The 21,575-nt window shown below is 45.7% G+C and overlaps 1 protein-coding gene across 4 annotated transcripts in view; it reads right to left on the bottom strand.

Moving 5' to 3' along the window:
- The window catches only part of uggt2 (UDP-glucose glycoprotein glucosyltransferase 2), a 437,193-nt gene that overhangs the window by 349,048 nt on the left and 66,570 nt on the right, over window positions 1-21,575 (bottom strand). For all 4 annotated transcript variants that reach the window (XM_041199272.1, XM_041199273.1, XM_041199274.1 and 1 more), the window contains exons 7-8: window positions 15,335-15,431; window positions 7,357-7,429 (exon numbers count right to left, since the gene is read on the bottom strand). In XM_041199272.1, the coding sequence (XP_041055206.1) occupies window positions 7,357-7,429; window positions 15,335-15,431 (170 nt within the window). The remainder of the gene's footprint in view (window positions 1-7,356; window positions 7,430-15,334; window positions 15,432-21,575) is intronic.

Raw genomic sequence — 21,575 nt, 5'->3', positions numbered from 1 at the left:
CCTACAGGAAAAGTAGATGGTGGGTTCTGTCGGATGGTTCCCCAAACAGACTGTCAAAGTCATTTGGCAGAAAGCCTCATCGCCAGAACTTTCCAACAAGAACCAAGACGTAGGTGGTGAGAAAGGCCCTCCGTCAGATCCTTCCTACACGCCAGGAGTCTCACCCACTCCACACGTCGCTCTCCAGATGACTGTGGTAGGGAAGAGACCATTGTTCACCTCTTGTGGAATGTGCCTTTGCAAAGAAGGTCTGGAGAGATATGCAGCGGTTTTTGTCAAGGTTCATCCCGAGCAGTTCTGTGACACAGGACTCTGTGCTCTACAGGGACACACACCGAGGCAAACATCAGCTGCAGCTGGAGGATCATCAGCTCGGTGAAAGATGCTCTTTGGGGCAGAATTTTCCCATTGAGACGTCGGGCGAGCAACCCAACGTCACCGCGCACCACCGCGATATTTTGTTGGGTGGGAGCGTGATGATATCTGCTGCGCATCCGCCATTAATTAATGGACCACTTAAGGCCCATGACTCACCAATCGACACCGATTTTTCGGCGCCCATGCAACCTTCAGCTCGCCGCACAGGCAGGACACATTTGTATAAACCTCATCCACAGGCGGGATAAGAGGGCTCACTGGGGTCGTGAGTGTGCTCTCTCAAGTATTGATTTTTCAAAGTTTTTAATACTTGCCTGTGTGATCTGCAATACTTCAAAACGCATACCAGCTGCTTTGTCTGAATTGTTAACCCTCAGGTCAGCACTCTACAGTGAGGAATCTTTTTTGGGCTTGCAGGTTTCTGGAAGCCTTCCCATAGCCTGGGAATGGGAGCTGAACTCTCTACTGGAGGCACCTCCCCTGAGGAGGGAGGGCCAGAAGAGGGAGAGGTCAGGAGTGCACAATCAGCCTCCAGGGGAGCCACCTTTGGGAGGACAGGTGCAGGCACAAGGGGCGCAGGGCCAAGATGTAGTCCAAGGCGGAAGGGGCCGCAGAAGACACCACTATCCTGCTGTCAGGTATACAGGGGGTGAAGCAGCTACCTCAATATGACTGAGGTACAGTGCAGAAGAAAGCTCTCTCAAGGGAGACAGTCAACTACATCTGTCAGATGATTGGGCCTAACTGTGTGGGTGGACACCCCATGCCAGTGGCTCTGAACATCACAGCTGCCCTCATCGTCTATGCCTCTGGCTCCTTCCAGGGCTCGGTGGGTGATCTTTGTGGTGTCTCCCAATCAGCTGTCCACACTTGTGTCAAGCAGGTCACAGATGCTCTGTTTAGGCGTGCATTGACCTTCACCCACTACCGCTGGGACCAGGCAAGCCAGACACAGCGAGCCAGGGGCTTCGCAGCCATAGCTGGCTTCCCCTGCATCCAGGATGCAATAAGCTGCACACATGTGGCCATCAAGGCTCCAGCAGGTGAGCCCGGTGCCTTCATCAACAGGAAGGGCTTCCACTCCATGAACATACAGATAGTGTGTGATCACAAGACGCTAATTCTACAAGTCTGTGCAAGGTGCCCAGACAGCTGCCACAACGCCTACATCCTCAGGCACTCCCAGGTGCTGGGGCTCTTCAGTGCTCCAGCCCAGCTGGATGGATGGCTGCTGGGTGACAAGGGCTATCTCCTCAGAAGGTGGCTCATGACGCCTCTCTGCCATCCAAGAACAGAAGCTGAGCAGCGGTACAATAGGAGCCATCAAGGGCTGTGGTGGAGAGAGCCATCAGTCTTTTCAAGATGCGCTCCCGATGCCTGGACCACTTGGGGGGGTGCACTCCAGTACCCCCCAGATCGTGTCTCGGTGATAGTGGTAGCATGCTGCGCTCTGCACAATCTTGCTCTGGAAAGGGGGGACGCTGTGGATGATGAGGATGTAGACGCAGTAGCTGCGACTGCACATGATGAGTCCAGCAGTGAGTCCGAGGATGAGCAGGCACAGGGAAATGCTGAGGGGGTAGACGCTGACCCGGGCATACTCCAGGGAGGCAGGGACACCTGGGAGGCTTTAATCCAATGACCCTTCAGCTAGCCCACCACAGATGGACCACCAGGACCAGCCTGGGCTGTAGGCTCCATACTTGACACCTAAGTACCAAATCTTGCAGGTTAGGAACAGTGACTAAGGGCCTTGTTAATAAAGCTGAATGTCCCACAAAGCACTCCTAACATTTTTGGAAACCATACACATGCAGAAGAAAAGAGGCACCCTCAGCCATGGTCACATGTCTGAATTTAATATCACAGGCAAATAAACTTAATGAAACAAAATGACAATGGTGTTCCAATTCAAAGCAAATCAAAATACCTCATCTCAGGCTAACACAAAAACATCAGCGATAAACCCGTGGTGTGCCTAAGGTGTCTTATGTTTACGTTTCCGGCGTCTTGGTGCTGCCCTATCGCTGGGAGTGGCATCTGAGACAGACTGCTGACTCTGCTGTCCTGTTGACCTCGATGGTCGTCCATCTGACCAATGGAGCCTGTGCTGGCCCCGCCTGGGAGGGATCTGCCAGTTCCACAGCTGGCATCTCCCCAGTTGTCGCAGCATTACCAGATGCAACGGTCACTGGGAGATGGTATAATAGAGAGGTGCCCACAGAGACAACAGGCAGCTGCTGCACCAATGTCAAGTCACTTCGGACCTCCAAGCTCACCGTGGATGGATAGGCACCAAGCTGGGAAACTTAGTGCCTACACCATCTCCCACACTGGCACTGACCAGCTGAGGTCAATGCTGATGCAAGGGCTTGCTGGTCAGAGCGCATCCCAAGGAAGCTCTGATGGGTCTTCTGAAGGAGCCTCTCCACGAGAGTCGCCACTCTCTCTATGGAGGGCACATGACGCTCGGACATGTGGCTCATTGCTTCGGTGATCATCCACGTAGACTGCTCTACCACGGAGACCAAGCCAAGCATAGCCTCATGTGTCTCCCTCAGATGCTTCCGCACACCCGGCCACATTTCCTGCCCCTGCTGCAATGCAGACGACTCCAGAGGCACATCTTCAGGCACCGACTGAGCATGTGCCTGATCCCCTGCAGCCCTCTGGCTGCTGGTGCCATGGGCACTCTCTGTCTCTGCCAACTCCTCCAGCGACTGTGAAGTGCCCTCAACACTGTGCCCCAGGACACTAGCCGATGTTCTAATTCCCACCAAGGTGCGAGTATCTGCGCTGGTCCCTGCCTGACAGAGATGGTGTGACGCTGGTGAGACTTCTGGGCCCTCAGGTGTGAGAGGGAGCCTCCACTGCTCCTCCTCCCGGCCGTGCTCCACTGATGCTGAAAGGAAGAATGCGGACATTAGATCAGGTCAGCTGTGACAAAGTGTATCCCTGTCCCCTGGATCATTATGCGCTCATCCTTCCATAAACAATGGTCAAGCCATGTTGCAAAATTAAATCAATTAACGTTCAGCAGTGCTATGGCTGTTGGGAGAACAATGCTGACCTCACTGTTGGGCATAAATACCTGGCTGTGGCATTGCAGCCTCACTGACAGCAGTGGACCTGGGTGCATGGCGCCTCCCCAAATCCTGAGCCTCCTGCTTGAAGCGGCTAAGAATGGTGATCTGTGCCTGCCCACCGCCAGCCCTCACAGGCTCTGCCGCGTTATGAGCATTCTTCTCCTGAAAATGAGAGAAGGGCATTGATTTGTGCAAATTGTACATGGACTCTCTTTGCGCACGGCCCACCCCAACCAGAGTGGGACAGATCAGGGCTCCAGTGCCTCCTCACCCCGCTGCTGCCGAACACTCACACAAAGGTGCTAGGCCTGTCTCCTCGGCCCCCTACCCCCCGCCCTTGGCCACATGCTACCTACATCACATTAGGCACCATACGGTATATCCTTCCATAGCAAGGAGGCGCAAACACATGGAGCGCAGTGTGCAGCAGATGGTTCGTTGCCACGCCACCCTGAAGGTCCTCTCCCAGCATGTCATCACCCTGACTAGGACATGTCCTGCAGTTCAAACACAGCACCAAGGTGCAGCTCCTCCAAGTACCCCCCAAAACAGTCATGTGGGTCTCAGTGTACCACATGCTGTGGGCATAGAACTCATCTCTTCACCACCCTCTCAGGGTGACCTCGGCATGGGCAATATCTGCTGGCCCACCCAGCAAAGGACAAGTGCCGTCAATGATTCAATGCAGTCACTACACTCAGACTTGCTGGGGTGAGGTGGGGCAGCAGGGGGGAAAGCCGACCTGCTGGGTTAGGTGACCAAAGCCAACATTATCCTCACCCTTCCAGAGCGCAACAAGTCATTGAAGCGCTTGCGACACTGGGACCAGGTGTGCCACGTCACGCCATGGGAGCTCACCTCCTCTGCCACCTCCACCCAGGCACGTTTCGTTATGTTGGGGTGGGGGGGGGGGGGGTGCCTCCTGGTCCTGTCCTGGGGAACCAGCACCTCGCGGGGCATAGCAGGGCAGTCATCAGAAAAACAAGGAGCACAGTGGCCCCCAGCCCCACCCTCCAGCCTGGCCTGCCCCCACGGTCTTGCATAACCTCCATTGCCCCTCTGCAGAGCCCTTCGCCCAGCCATTGTGAGCAGCCTTTTCAAGACTGCCAGGCCTTCCATTATACAGGCCGCCGGGTCGCCATTGGACCCGGTGGGCTGAGCGCACCCACCGCCGCCCACCCATTCCCGCTACGCATGGGAGTCATGAAGTATGCTGGGCGGGCCTTAATTGGCAGACCCACCTAAAATGGCAGCGCAGATCCGATCGCGTGCGGCAATCGGGTCTGCGCCCGCTCCTGCTCCGGCCCCTGCCATCCAGAAAATTCTGCCCTTGCTCTTCCCGAAACTTGTTGGTCTTCCAGTACAATCAGTTGCAGACTGGCACATTCCAAGGTCCAGAACTAAATGTTGAGGGATGCACTAAAGTTGGGGCAGCCACTGCAAAGGCACAATGGGGAAAGGTCGCTGTCTAAGACCTTTCAGCCATAGTGCACTGAGGGACTGGGAATTGTTTAGACCCCTTGGGCTGTATGTATGCAATGAATACTACATGCATCACAATTGTACTGAAGCATCTCAGAGTGCAACATGATCTATGTAGATAACTTAAATACCATTGCACTGTCTGGCTGTATGTAATGACCATGTTAAAATGTCTGTAATATTCATTGATTGTATTGAAGCACCTCATGATCAATGTGGAAAACTTGAATATGATGGCACTTTTGTGATGGCCATTTTGAAATGTTTTGTAATGTTCTTTCAGATATTTTATGAATAACATATATTTTTCCAAAAAAAGGAATTCAGTCAGCAGTCCAGCCACCCGCGGACGAGCTCTTGTACACGGGTCTTACTAAGCAACTGGCGTTGTGAGTATATATTATTGTTTAATGGGTTAATAAAGGCTTTCCACATAAAGTGGAAATTGTATTCATAATTTGTTTTGTGTCGTTGTTATCAAGTACGGTGTGAGGATCTTAGAGAGTAGTGAGACCCCCTAGTTATGAGACTTGCGATCCTGCTTTCTATATTTCTCAGCCTTCAACAAACATTTCACATCAATCTCGAGACTGAATAACAGTTACACCCCTGTTCAAAAAAGTGGGAAGAGTGAAAACTCCAGTAACATTAATGGTGAGGAAACCTGAGACCATAATCTGGGACAAAATTAAAAGTCACTTGGAAAAACACAGGTTAATAAATGACAGTCAACATGGATTTGTTGATGAGAGATCATGACTGACGAACTTCATCAAGTTTTTCAATGAAATAATAATGTTGATGAAGGTAGTGCATTTAATGTTATAGATATGTTAGCTAAATTGTTGCCCATGAGATTAAAGCAACAGTGGCAGTGTGGTTACAAAATTGGCTAAGTGTCATGAAGCTATTAATGTATATAATATTATTGGAAAAGATTTTTCTTTTAAAATAGAGGTTTAGACTGTGGGTGTGTCTGAATTGGATTAAAGCCAGCTAGTCTGGGTGCTTTGGTGTTTACTAGTTTTGAGATGTAAGAGACATAGCGAGCATTTGCCTTTTTGAATACAGCATTCAAGAAGTAGGATGAAAACAGACACCTATCTAGCAACTACCAAGCAATATGTTCATATTATTAATAAAATTGGTACAATGAAAGGGGTTTTATTGTTAGAGAGGTTTAGCAGTTTTTGGGTTTGTAGAGCAGAGGCAACGTGAGATCAAAAGGCAGCTGTAAGCCTCCAACTGGCTCCGCAAGAACTAAAGTGAAAAGAACTTCATTTTGAATTTGTAAGGTGAAAATGCTTTGCCTGGGGTTTGGTTACATCTATGGGTTGCTGTTGCCTTAATGGAGATTAGTTTGGGAATTTGTTAAAAGTTATAATAGTAGCAATTTGTAGCCATGTGTATATATTTTAACCTGTGTAAATTAATAAAATGTTTCATTTAGTTTAGTGTAAAACCTTGAGAACTGGTGGCCTGATTCCTGAATTTAGAGTCGCATCTTAAACATAACACTTAAAGTAATAGGTTATGAAAGTTTCCTTCTGGGATTCTTAAATAACTCCACTTTACCAACTGCATTGCTCATAACATAAGAGACACAAGGCTGAAAGTAATAGTGAAGATTAGTGTTTCAGACTGAAGGTAAGTATACAGTAAGTGTCCAGAGCTCTCCAATATATGATGACCTGGACTTGGGCACAGAGTCAAAATTTCAAAGATGACACAAAAGGCAGAACTGTTCATCAACATGAAACTTTAAATCAGTTTCTTTCTTGACAGATGTTGGCACACCTGCTTGAGTGTTTCTACTATTTACTGTTTTTATTTCAGATTCCCAGCTCTGAAGTATTTTCTTTTTGTAGACTTTTAGCAAACAGTGAAAATGATAATAGTACACTTCAGGAGGACATTGAGAGACTGGTGAAATGGACAAATACATGCTAGAAAAATAATGCAGAGAATTATGAAGTGTAGCATTCTGGAAGAAAGAATAAGGAGGGTTGATCTAAACCAAACAGAACAATTTTAAAGCAGGGGCACAGGAACGTAGACCTGGAAATTCATAGAAACAAATCTTTGAAGGTGGCAGAACATGTTGATAAGAATGTATTAAATAAGATACTGAATCCTTGACATTGTGAATAGAGATATCAAGTACAAAAGCAAGGAAGTTATCTTTACAAATGATTGTTTAGGTCTCAGCTACAATATTGTGCTCAATTCTGGGTACCACGCTTTAGGAAGGTGCGTGCAGAGATTTACCGGAATGCCACCAGCTACATGGAGCCAAACATGATGAGCCAAATAACTTTATTTGCTGTATGATTCTATGATCAATATACATTTGTGACTATTAGTTGGATAAAGAGATGACACAGGCAGGACCAAAATAAAAATAACTTACTTCAATTTCCTAAAATGAAATCCCTGAACTTCATCAATGTCATCATCTTCTTCGAGCAGAGTAGTATTTGTACCTAGATTAAAATTAGGTGCAATATTTGTCACACAATTACACAGTGATTTACACAATTGACACAGGTATGTACTACTTTAGCACAAACTTGAGGGTTACTAATAACTTTTTACATTAAAAATATTCACCACTATAAATCTTTTCCACTGCAAGATTGCTATATTTTTATTTCTTTTTTCAGAAGATATTTTTCTTGGGTTCAGCCTCAGAGGCCACTTCAGTAATTAACCTTAGTGTGCTATATAAGGCAGAGGTAGCTTTTATCTGCCCAATATCTAGGTAAATATATTGAGCTGCCTCTTCCGTGGAGTGGAAATCACCTGTCAGATTGCCACTCTGCTCCTTTGCACTTCACCTACACTGGAGCTGCACGTTTGACGATCAGACCTCTGACACAGGGCTGCTGAGAAATGTGCTTTGTGCTCCTGGAGTCTCTTGAGTGCAGTACAGCGGCATTGGGGAAAGCCAAACCATGCTGCCTTTTGATTTCACTAGCTACCTTAAACCAGTAAGTTTAAAGGTCTAAGCGACTTTGACAGGAGAGAAGGGGTGGGGATTCCAGTGGTCAGGGAGGGGCAGCTGTGAGGCTGGAAGGTAGTTGAGGTATCGGGTGTAGACAAGGGACCCAGTAGAGGGTCAGAGCGGGGGGTGGTCAGTGCTATAGTTACCCAGGTGTGAATTGTGGTTTTACATAGAAACATAGAAAATAGGAGCAGGAGTAGGCCATTCAGCCCTTCGAGCCTGCTCTGCCATTTATTATGATCATGGCAGATCATCCAACTCCATAACCTGCTCCCACTTTCTCCCCATATCCTTTGATCCCTTTCGTCCCAAGAGCTATATCTAACTCCTTCTTGAAAACATACAATGTTTTGGCCTCTACTATTTCTGTGGTAGTGAATTCCACAGGCTCACCACCCTCTGGGTGAAGAAATTTCTCCTCATCTGAGTCCTAAATGGTCTACCCCATATCCTCAGACTGTGACCCCTGGTTCTGGACTCCCCCAACATCGGGAACATCCTTCCTGCATCTACCCTGTCTAGTCCTGTGAGAATTTTATAGGTTTCTATGAGATCCCCCCTCATTCTTCTGAACTCCAGCGAATATAATCCTAACTGACTCAATCTCTCCTCATATGTCAGTCCCGCCATCTCAGGAATCAGTTGGGTAAACCTTCGCTGCACTCCCTCTATAGTAAGAACATCTTTCCTCAGATAAGGAGACCAAATCTACACACAATATTCCAGGTGCGGTCTCACCAAGGGCCCTATACAATTGCAGCAAAACATCTGTGCTCTTGTACTTGAATCCTCTGGCTATGAAGGCCAACATACCATTTGCCTTCTTTACCACCGACTGCACCTGCATGCTTACCTTCAGTGACTGGTGTACGAGGACACCTAGACCTCGTTGGCACATTCCTCTCTCTCAATTTATAGCCATTCAGATAATAATCTGCCTTCCTGTTTATGCCTCAAAGTGGATAACCTCACATTTATCCATGTTATATTGCATCTGCCATGCATTTGCTCACTCACTCAGCTTGTCCAAATCACACTGAAGGATCTCTGCATCCTCCTCACAACTCACCCTCCCACCCAGGTTTGTGTCATCTGCAAATTTGGAGATATTACATTTAGTTCCCTCATCTAAATCATTAATATATATTGTGAATAGCTGGGATCCCAGCACCAATCCCTGCGGTACCCCACTAGTCATTGCCTGCCATTCGGAAAAAGACCTGTTTATTTCTACTCTTTGTTTCCCGTCTGCCAACCAGTTTTCTATCCATCTCAATACACTACCCCCGATCCCATGCGCTTTAATTTTACACGCCAATCTCTTATATGGAACTATGTCGAAAGCCTTCTGAAAGTCCAAATAAACCACATTCACTGGCTCCCCCTCATCAACTCTACTAGTTACATTCTCGAAAAGTTCGAGTAGATTTGTCAAGCATGATTTCCCTTTCATAAATCCATGCTGACTCTTTCTGATTCTGCCACTGTTTTCCAAGTGCTCAGCTATTAAATCTTTTTGATTGGACTCTAGAATTTTCCCCACTACCAACATCAGGCTGACTGGTCTATAATTCCCTGTTTTCTCTCTGCCTCCCTTTTTAAATAGTGGGGTTACATTAGCTACCCTCCAATCTGTAGGAACTGTTCCAGAGTCTATAGAATCTCGGAAGATGATCGCCAATGCATCCACTATTTCTAGGGCTACTTCCTTAAGTACTCTGGGATGTAGATTATCAGGCCCTGGGGATTTATCGGCCTTCAATCCCATCAATTTCCCCAACACCATTTCCCTACTAATACTGATTTCTTTCAGTTCCTCCCTGTGTTCCCCAACATTTCTGGTATGTTATTTGTGTCCTCCTTTGTGAAGGCAGAACCAAAGTATGTATTTAGTTGGTCAGCCATTTCTTTGTTCCCCATTATAAATTCCTCTGTTTCTGACTGTAAGGGATCTACATTTGTCCTCACCAATCTTTTTGTCTTCACATAGCTATAGAAACTTTTACAGTCAGCTTTATGTTACCCGCAAGCTTACTCTCATTTTAATCCTTCTAACTTTTAGGACAAGAGAGTCTTAACTATCAGAAGTCTCCACATTAAATCAGAGTTTCACAGGGTTCCAGGCACAGGATAATTGCCCAACAGAAGTTGAAACTTCCCAGACAATTCCCGCATAGTCCAATGCATCTTCCAGGGTACCTCCACGGTACGACCGCCTGGGGAATGCAAGACCCGGGCCGATAATGGCCAGTGGTGAAACAGAAAGTTTTTCCTTTACAGTACTTAAGCTTAGTGGAATATATCATATCGGTCAAGACATCTCAGATTCAGAAGACAGAAGAACAGGCACTCCAATATTTACAAGGGTGGTGTGGGAGCGGCCTTAACCACTTGAAGAACCTGAAGATGTGGAGGCCCTGCCAATCTCAATGGTAGGACCTCATTTAAATAAAATGATGCAGCCTTCTACCTGAAAACTGGCAAGATCAAAAACCTGGGTGCAAAAAGGAGCAGAAGTAGTTAGATGCAGAAGGTGACTGTGGGGATAATTCCAGCATTTTGTGGGGTTCGAGGCCAGGACCAAAAGGGAGTGGGAGGCAGATAAGTGAGTAAAGTTGTGTTCTAGACTCTGGGTCAGTGGAGACAGGAGGAAGGAGCAGCAGTCGGGCTTGGGTGAAGTATCTGTCAGAATTTGTTGAAGTTCTATACAAGAGATTATTAGCGTAAGGAAAAGCATCGGAATTGCAGCTAACCTTGTGCTATGGAATAATAATTGATTGGGAGATAAGAGGTCGAGACTAAGGATAAAGGAAATGCTCCCTTATCGGCAGATGTGACAAATTATATTCCTCTGGAATCAGTAATGGGGCTTCAGCTTTTTCGTATATTAATGATTTGGATGAAGGAATATAGAGTTATGCATTTAAGTTTGCAGATGACACTATGTTAGGAAGCACAGTAAATTATGTAGACAGAATTAGAAAGTTCCAAAAGCATGCAGTTAAATTAAGTGAGTGGGCAGGTGCAAGGATACAAGAAACACAGATAAGGCGTCAGTCGAAAGAAACTATTGCCTCTGATGGGAGAATCCAAAACAAAGGAAGTATTAGAAAACAGCAAAGGAGAACTCCTTCAATGTGCTGGCAAAAACACAATGGACACAATGCCCTCCTTCTGTGCTTTCTGATTCCTAATGGTGGCATAATCTTAAAATTAGAGCTAGGGAATTTAGGAGTACTAACTTTATGTGATTCACATGCGAAGACATCCAGATCCATCTGTACTGCAGCATTCCGCAGACTCTCTCCATTTAAATAATATTTTGCTTTTCTATTCTTCCTATCACAGTGGATAACCTGGATTCCCTACATTAGACTTCATCAGCCATTTTGTTTCCACCAATTTAGCCTAAAAATATTCATTTGCAGACTCTTTGTGTCCTCACAACTTGCTTTACCACTTATCTTTGCAGCGTCAGCAAATTTGTCTATAATTCATTCTGTTCCTTTATCCAAGTCAATAACATAAATTGTAAATAATGGAGGTCCCAGCACTGTTCTCTGTGGCACCTCATTCCAGCTTATCAACTTGAAAATGACTCATTTATCCTGACTCTGTTTCCTGTTAGCCAATCCTTTGTCCATTCTAATATATCACCCACAGCACCATGAGCTCTTATCCTTTGCCACAACCTTAATGTGGCACCTTTTTTGAAAGCCTTTTGGAAAAGCCTGTCCACCATCCTCAAGGGACAAATCAAGGGTATTGGGGAATACTCTCTATCTGCCTAGATAAATGCAGCTCCAATAACATTCAAGAATTTCAACAGCCTCCAAGACAGACTGGTATGCCATCGATTGCCTTAAACATTTACTCCCTCCACTACCAGCGCACTGTGTCAACAGTGTGTAACATTTGCTAAGGTTCCTTTGACAGCACCTTCTAAACCCACAACTTTTACTACCAAGAAGAACATGGGCAGCAAATGCACGGGAACACCACCATCTGACTTCACACACTATCCTTTCTTGGAAATGTATCACTGTTCCTTCATCCTTGTTGGGTCTAAATTCTAAAACTCCCTTCATTGCAGGACTGTGGGTGTCCCAACATCACACAGTTCATACCAAGGGCAATTTGGGATGGACAATAAATAGTGGTCTTGCCAATGAGACCAATATCCCATGAAGGAATATTAAAAAGTCTGAACTTTCACTTACAGCAATCAAATTTTATGTGGCCTCTGCTTATGCTGATAGGAAGCCGAGGGACAGCTATCAGTCGCCACTGGATCATAGTCAGGTTTGCAAGCGTTCTCATGACGTTGGTCAGCACTTCCACTGTCAAAGATTAGCTCCAGTTTTTGCGCAAAAGCCTGTGCCAAGTTGCTGCCAGACTCCTGCATGCTTCTTGACAGTGACAGCAGTCTTTCTGGCAGATATTAAGAGATATGAACTGCTATGTTTTAACTCCATAATCTAAACTCTACCCCTTCTTAAATCCCTATACACAAAGAAACATAGAAACTAGGAGCAGGAGTAGGCTGTTCGGCCCTTCGAGCCTGCTCCACCATTCATTATGATCATGGCTGATCATCCAACTCAATAGCCTGCTCCGTCTTTCTCCCCATACCCTTTGATCCCTTTCGCCCCAAGAGCTATATCTAACTCCTTCTTGAAAGCATACAATGTTTTGGCCTCAACTACTTTCTGTGGTGACAAATTCTACAGGCTCACCACTCTCTGGGTGAAGAAATTTCTCCTCATCTCAGTCCTAAATGGTCTACACCATAACCTCAGACTGTGAGCCCTGGTTCTGGACTCCCCCACCATTGGGAACATCCTTCCTGCATCTACCCTGTGTAATCCTGTTAGAATTTTATAGGCTTCTATGAGATCCCCCCTCATTCTTCTGAACTCCAGCAAATATAATTCTAATCGACTCAATCTCTCCTCATATGTCAATCCCGCCATCCCAGGAATCAGTTGGGTAAACCTTCGCTGCACTCCCTCTATAGCAAGTATATCCTTCCTCAGATAAGGAGACCAAAACTGCACACAATATTCCAGGTATGGTCTCACCAAGGCCCTGTACAATTGCAGCAAGACATCTCTGCTCCTGTACTGAAATCCTCTGGCTATGAAGGCCAACATATCATTTGCCTTCTTTACACCTGCTGCACCTGCATGCTTACCTTCAGTGACTGGTGTACAAAGACACCCAGGTCTCGTTGCACATTCCCCTCTCTCAATTTATAGCTATTCAGGTAATAATCTGGCTTCCTGATTTTGCTACCAAAATGGATAACCTCACATTTATCCACATTATACTGCATCTGCTATGCATTTCCCACTCAGTCAGCTTGTCTAAATCACACTGAAGGATCTCTGCATCCTCCTCACAGCTCACCCTCCCATCTAGCTTTGTGTCATCTGCAAATTTGGAGATATTACATTTAATTCCCATATCTAAATAATTAATATATATTGTGAATAACTGGGGTCCCAACACCGATCCCTGCGGTACCCACTAGTCACTGCCTGCCATTCAGAAAAAGACCCGTTTATTCCTACTCTTTGTTTCCTGTCTGCCAACCAGTTTTCTATCCACCTCAATACACTACCCCCAATCCCATGCGCTTTAATTTTACACCCCAATCTCTTATGTGGGACTTTGTCGAAAGCCTTCTGAAAGTCCAAATAGACCACATCCACTGGCTCCCCCTCATCAACTCTACTCGTTACATCCTCAAAAAATTCCAGTAGGTTTGTCAAGCATGATTTCCCTTTCATAAATCCAGGCTGACTGGTCTATAATTCCCTCTTTTCTCTCTGCCTCCCTTTTTAAATAGTGGGGTTACATTCTGTTGGAACTGTTCCAGAGTCTGTAGTATCTCGGAAGACGACCACAATCATCCACCATTTCTAGGGCCACTTACTTAAGTACTCTGGGATGTAGATTATCAGGCCCTGGGGATTTATCGGCCTTGAATCCCATCAATTTCTCCAGCACCATTTCCTTACTAATTTCAGTTCCTCCCTCTCACTAGACCCTGTGTTCCCCAACATTTCTGGTATGTTATTTGTGTCCTCCTTTGTGAAGACAGCACCAAAGTAAGCACTTAGTTGGTCAGCTATTTCTTTGATCTCCATTATAAATTCTCCTATTTCTGACTGTAAGGGACCTACGTTTTTCTTCACCAATCTTTTTCTCTTCACATACCAATAGAAACTTTTATAGTCAGTTTTTGTTTCCTGCAAGCTTACTCTCGTACTCTATTTTCCCCTTCTTAATCAATCTCTTGGTCCTCCTTTGCTGAATCTTAAACTGCTCCAAATCCTCAGGTCTGTTTGTTTTTTCTGGCCAATTTGTATGCCTCTTCCTTGCAGCTAATACTATCTCTATTTTCCCTTGTAAGCCATGGTCTGGCCACCTTTCCTGTTTTACTTTTGCGCCAGACAGGAATAAACAATTGTTGCAGTTCACCCATGGGCTCTTTGAATGTTTACCATTGCCTATCCACCGTCATCCCTTTAAGTAACATTTCCCAATCCATCATAGCCAACTCACGCCTCATACCATCCTAGTTTCCTTTATTATGTGAGCTATGAGAAACAGTACTCCAGTTAGGATGATAATAAACAGAATGCATACATTGTACTTGGGCTGAAGAAATGCCTCTCCTCAGTATAAATGACCTCAATCACCAAGACAAAACACATTTCAATTCCATGCCAGGATGTGAACACTTAATCAATACAGACACCTCAGTGCAGGAGTGTTCCATTGTCATTTCTACCATCATTCAAATGAGAAATTACACAAGATTTTTACTTCCTGTTCAGCTGGATTTTAAAGATACGATGACACAGTTTGATAAAAAGCGAGAAATTATCCTGAGATTATAGTCTACATTCCTCCCTCAAAAAATAGGGCCAAAATCATGAATTAACTGGATATCATTGCTACATGGTGCTGATGATGATAGCGAAGAATGACTGCTGTATCTAACAGCATAATGGTCACTGCACTTAAAAATATAACTTGTGTGAAGCTTGAAGATGATCATGTCTCATACAAGAGGTATTATATGAACTTGAACTTCTCTTGCTTTCAGCAGAATTGGTAAATGTATTTTTGAACACGAATGCGCTAATGTAGTCAGTGGTTTCCACTTATCTCGCATGGCTATGCAAATAGAGTTATCAGCTACATATTTAAAGAAAACACTGGACTTTACCTGAAACATGACATCTCATGAGATGGTTGCATAAAAATATCCCAGCAAGAGAAGTACAACAGAAAAAGGTTTAACTGAAACATTTACTCCAACTAATTAAGCTTGAACACATTTTATATGTAGAAATGAAAATAAAACTCATACCTCCAAACTGAGTGTCATCCACTGCTTTGTATTCTGTACTTTTAATAGCAAGTTCAACACCATATCCTGAAAGGCGCACTTTCTTAGAGTTGGCTTTCTGTTAGGGGGACAGTTTTCACCAACGTAAGCTAAACAAAGCATTTTAGTTGTCAAACATGCAAGAACATGAATTGCCAGAAATGCTCACTATATTGCTATTCCCAACATGCTGTAAAGATAAGTAATTGTGATCTAAGTGTGTGGAGTATAAAATATCTGCAAGTGGCAGCTGGACCAATGGTTTGTTCTTGTGCTGTACATTCTATGTAAGGTATAAATTACCCAGTGGTAAATCAACCTTTCTCTAAATTGATTATAGTAATGTACTGCTTAATATGTCAAACCACAAACACGTTCTAAGAGCTCAGTAAATTTTTGATGCCAATGAAACAAATGAACAGTAAAAATAAACTCACAATGGCTTAAATGTGAAATGCACTGCCTGGTAAGGAACTGAGCAATAATTAAGATTCCAAAGCTCATTCTTGATCTGTGCCAAGTTAAATTGGGTGGGATCTTGTGGAGACAACGGGGGTCTTGGCCACCGGCTCAAGAGCCCTCCCCTTGCCTCTTTTCGGGAAGGTCCAATGCATCTTGTTCCACTCAGGCACTTGGCAGGTCAGCAACCGGCCTTGCTCAGGGATCAAGGACCCCGCAGCTGAAAATCCTGCTGTCCTTCGTAGGCAAGGGATCTTTTACCCCCACTTGAGCGGGCAGAAGGGATCTTGGTTTCAATGTCTCATCTGAATAAGCTCAAGATAAACAAGCCTTGAGCTCACTGAGCATTATAACAGACCTCAGCACCCGTAGGTTACAGAGGGAAAAAAAGGCCTGCTTTCCAGCAACCCCGAGCTAAAGTTCATGTCACCAGGATCGGGCTCAGCTTTGATTGAATCACTTGTCAACATTCACTTTTAAGGCTCATACATGAATAATGAACATGTAGGGAAGGTATTGGAGATCAACAAGCCCTTATAGAATCATGTTGAAAGAAGGATGGAGAGGGTATATTTGGCAAAAATAACATTTAAAAGGGCTTTATCGGGAGTTATTTTTAAATAAAAACAGAAAATACTGAAAATACTCAGCAGGTCTGACAGCCTCTGTGCAGAGAAAAATAGAGGTAACATTTCAGACCTGTGACCTTTCATCTGAACTGACCTGAATGTTTCTCTCTCCACAGATGCTGCCAGACTTGCTGAATATATTTCCAGGACTTTCTATTTTTATTTCAGATTTCCAGGATCTGCAGTATTTTGTTTTTTTTATTTTTAAATCAGACATTGTTGCGTGTAGAAATAGAAATATTAAGATCATAGAATCATTGATTGGTTACACCACCAAATGGAGGCCACTTGGAGGTCCGTCTCTTTATAAGAGCTGCCAAACTCGTTCTACTCCCATCTTTTTACAAAGCCCTGCAATTTTTTTCTCTTTAGATAATTTTTAAAAAGTCAACCAGCCATCAGCTTCTTAAAAGTTGTCTGCACCATTTTCCCAATTTGAAAAACATCTACACACTGGAACATACTTTAGACAGAGAATCCACCACTAAGTGGTTCTACTCTATAATATGTATCAGAATTAACACAAAACTAAATCTCCTTTTGTAAATGTTTTCTAATGCACACAGTGTTATTTTAGTACAGCCACCATTAGCAAATCTTAATACTGCCTTGAGGACATTTAAAAAGAAAACACATTCAAAACATCACTCATGACGCATTACAAGGTATTTCTGAAAGAGATGGGACAAAGCAAGCATTAAGTAGTGCTTAACTTAATTGTTCATCATTTCAGATTCTGGGAGCTCAGCATTCATGAAATGTGTCACAGCACATACAGGGTGGAGTTCTGCACTCCGGAGGCTAAGCCTGGCGACGGGCAGGATAAACTAGGTGTTTCCTGCTGGACAGCGTGGTGGGTTATCATGCCCAATTTTACGCTTAGAAGCTCAATAATTATGCATCGGCGAGCATCTCTCCCAATCACATGGGAGGGCGGGAACTAATTGGTCCACTCTGCCATCACTTACTGGGGTCCAAGGTCCTGGCATCATATTTAAATGCCACTTGAACACACACATTCACTCTCTGCAAGCCCAGCTATATTATCGCTAGTTCCTGAGATGGCCCCCAGGAGAAAAAGACAGAAGCCCTGAGGTTCAGCCACGGCTTCCTTGAGGCTCTTGTCCAAGGCGTTCACCAATACTGGGATGTCTCCACCCAAGGGATGGAAGCAGCAGGTTCATGAACCTCACCTCGCCGGCCTGGAAGGCAGTCAAAGAATGTCTGTGTTGCAGGAAACCTCCAACAAAACGCCCTACAGTGCAGGAAGAGGGTGAATGTTCTGCCAATGTGAGTCAACTTACAGCTCACTCCAAACTCACATTCTCATAATGAAATCATGCACCAAGGGTTACATTACTCAGGAACCTCACACAATATTAGCAGTGGAAGATATTAGCACTGATTGCCTCAATGGTACTTTAACATCACCAGCATCTCGTCTATCATCCTGCACAAACAGCATCTTCAACCCCAACTGAAGATGGGAGGGCTCAGCATACACGGTAGCACACACATGCTTCCCAACATCTGCTCCATTTCTTCTCAACACATTCCATCCATTTGTCTTCAAGCAGGCCAAGCTTGCCTACAACAGGAGGAAGAGATCCCAGATGGGACAATGGACAGCCGACATCCACAAGCTCACTTTATTCGAGGAGGATGCTGCTGAGTTAGCAGGGGAGGACAGGGATTGATCCTGTGGCGACAGAGAGATCAGCTTCTCCCAGCAAGCCAGTACAGATCAACCCTCCACAGTGAGTGATATGCAATGTTGTATTCTGGCTGCTCAAAGTCACCAGCAGGCCCAGACATACCATAAGCCCCAGCACCCAGGCCGCCTCAGAGGAGGATGCTGAGGATGCTCCTGAAGGCCTGTCACTATCTGCACCTGCCACCTCCACCAGCGCAGAGATCCACCAGATCACTTTATGGAGAACATCTCACAGGCACATCTCCACAGCAGCTGGAGGCAGTGACAGCCCAGGTCTCTGGGACTCAGAGGACTGCTGCAGAACAGGCGCCCATTGTGCCCAAATCAGGTGATGAGCCTCTGGAAGCAGCTATTGCTAACATGCTGGAGGTGCAATGTCAGGTGGCGGAACTTCAGGCAGAGTTGCGAGGGGAAGTCAACAGACTAGAGTGAAGATGGAGAAGTCTGTCCACGTTCAGTCTGATGTCGTAGTCCCAACATGCAAGCACCTTGCGATCACCACAGGAAGAGTTGTGGCCGCCTTGGAGACCCTGGTCCAGCAGGTTCTGCCAGATTTGCGCTTCAACTTGCACTCTATTGCTCCAGGTATAGGTGAGATACATCAGTGGCTAGACGAGAAAGGGAGGATCACCTTGACCTCATTCCAGGTACCCCTTCTCCTCAAGGAGTCAGGCAGGTGGCCTTGGATACCCAAAGGGAGTAGGACCATCAGCTGGACACCCCAGGGCCATCCAGCCTCGTGACTCCAAGGTTGTCCACCTTTTCCCAATCCTCTCTGCCTGTGACCCCAACAGCTGCAGCTCCACAGGCTAAAGAGGGCTCACCTGCCTCACAGCAGGAGACCCAAAGCAGGCTGGGGCCCTCCTGGCCTGGGGCCTCCAATAAATGCCCGCCAATGTTAACGCAGACAACAGGCTGTAGCAGTCAGCAGGCTGCCTCCACCTCTGCTGTGTATGTCGGGGATGAATCTAGACATAGTGACAGGGTTAGAAAGACTAAGAATGTAAGAATATAAATGCATTGGAAGCAGCTCAAAGAAAGTTTACTAGACTAATTACTGGAATGGGTGGATTGTCTTCTGAGGAAAGGTTGTACAGGCTGGGCTTGTACCCACTGGAGTTTAGAAGAGTAAAAGCCCACTTGATTGAAACATCTTGAGGAGTCTTGACAGGGTGGATGTGTAAAGAACTAGGGGTCACTGTTTAAAAATAAGGAGTTACCTATTTAAGGCAGAGATGAAGAGATTTTGTTCTCTCAGAGGGTCGTGATGTGTTTGGAACTCTCTTCCTCAAAAGGCGGTGGAAGCAGAGTCTTTGAATATTTTTAAGGCAGAGCTAGATAGATTCTTGATAAGTAAGGAAGTGAAGGGTTATCAGGGCTAGGCAGGAATGTGGAGCTGTGGTTACAATCAGATCAGCCATGATCTTATCGAACAGTGGAGCCGGTTTGAGCGGCCAAAAGGCCTTAAACCTGCTCCTAATTCGTATGTAAATTACGACATCACTATGGTGGCACAGTGTTCACTCACTGTAGATATCGTGCACCTTTGTAAAAATATTTCCCGTTTATGACAACAGTCTAATTATTTGGATGTGTTGCGCATGTGCATCTATGTGCCCTTTTATTGACCGGGTGAGTCAAGCTCCCACTCCATGATTACCTCCCTTTGTGAACCTCAGATTCATGTGACATTTAGCAGAGTCATGTTAGTCTTGTGTAAAGTCAGGGAGATGTCTCAAACTCCTTCCTGAAAGTGACTGCGCATTGAGTTTTGAACCTTTAAGTCTTGCAATATATAGAATTATACATGCTCTTATGTCTTGGAGGGTTAAAAGTTATTTTGTTTCGTCAACGCTAAGCTGTCTTCATTGTGAGTGTGAAAGCACATAACCTGCACCAATTCTGGTCTCAACAACCATGTGCGAATCTCTGTGGCTGCACAAAGTGTCTCCTTCGGGAGGCAACGACTGCACAATGTGCAGTGGACGCAGGGTTTGCGTTGATGGGATGCTCTTCACTTCCCATAGTGGCTTTGGCTGCTGACCTTTCCAAGAATTTGGGCCTCGTGATCCTTGAGGGTTACAGGTCCAAGGCCAAATGCTGAGCTTGCTTGCAATGTCACTGCTTGTAAAGGCCTTTCCAATCCCTGGCATGGCACTAACAGACAGGAGAAATGTGCTCGTGGACCCTTGCCTGGACCTTGCTCCTCCTGGAACCTTGTAACTCTCAATGTGTCATGGGCACACCTTCCGCATTGTGCCGACACAAGGACATCCTCACATCATCGCCTTCTTCAGGTTCCTGCCTTTCCAGGTCTTCATTGTCCTAGGAGTTCTCAACCTCCTGCATACCTTCCTGTGGCAAGTGATCTCCCCTTTGAAGCGCCAGGTTGTGCAAAGCACAACAGACCACGATGATGCAGCACACTCTCTCTGGAGAGTACTACAGAGCCCCACGTGAGCAGACCAAGCATTGGGAGCGCATCTTCAGGATGCCAATGGTTTGCTCAATGATGAATCTTGTCACAGAGTGCACCATGTTGTATCGCTCCTGAGACACTTTGAGGACAATGCACAGGTGTAATGAGCCATCTCTTCATCGGGTACCACTTGTCACGCAACAAACAAACATGTAAGCACTGCAGCCCTTCGAATATCTGTGGCACCTGGGAGTGACTTAGGGTGTAGGAGTCATAAGAACTCCAAGGATATCTGGCACAAAAGTGCATGATCTGTTTCTGATGATTGTAACCAGCTGAATGTTGATGGAGTGGTGCCCTTTCCTGTTAATGAAGATCAGGGGCTGCTGCCATGCAGTTCTGAAAGCCACATGTGTGCAATTGATTGCACTCGAGGGAAGCCTGAGTTCACCACGAATGCCAAAAATCTAGCTTGGTTAGATCTAGCCTGGTTAGCTTCATCGATTGTGAACTTTCTATAATGCCGAGCCATACTATAGAGGGCATCCATCACCTCCTTGATGCATTTGTGTGTGGACAACTGAGAGATGTCGCATAGGTCTCCAATGGATCCCTGGAATGAGTCGTTTGCAAATAAATTTGAGTGCAGCGGTGACTGTCAGGGACTCTGGCAGGGGATGGTCTCCCAGGTGGCATCAGATGTGTCAGATATGAGCCACAAAATGTGTCAGATATGAGCCACAACATCCCTTGACAAACAAAGGTGTGCATGGCACTATCTCGCGTTCATCTCCAAATACTTTGGTATACCCTTGGTCGTGCCTGTCATCTCCGTGGGATGGGTCTCTGGTTCTTCCTGGGGCTCCCCGGACCATGCATCTCAGGCCGGGGCTGTTCTCTAAGCTGTGCTAAATGGTGCCGGGCCCTTCTTCTCCTCCTTACACTGAGCACTGCCATCAAGGAGGCAGCATTGAACACAGCCTCCATTCTGAAATCCCCCTT

This window comes from Carcharodon carcharias, chromosome 11 (genome assembly GCF_017639515.1).
Source record: "Carcharodon carcharias isolate sCarCar2 chromosome 11, sCarCar2.pri, whole genome shotgun sequence".
In the NCBI taxonomy this organism is placed as follows: domain Eukaryota; kingdom Metazoa; phylum Chordata; class Chondrichthyes; order Lamniformes; family Lamnidae; genus Carcharodon; species Carcharodon carcharias.
This window is presented reverse-complemented; position numbering and strand designations above follow the sequence as displayed.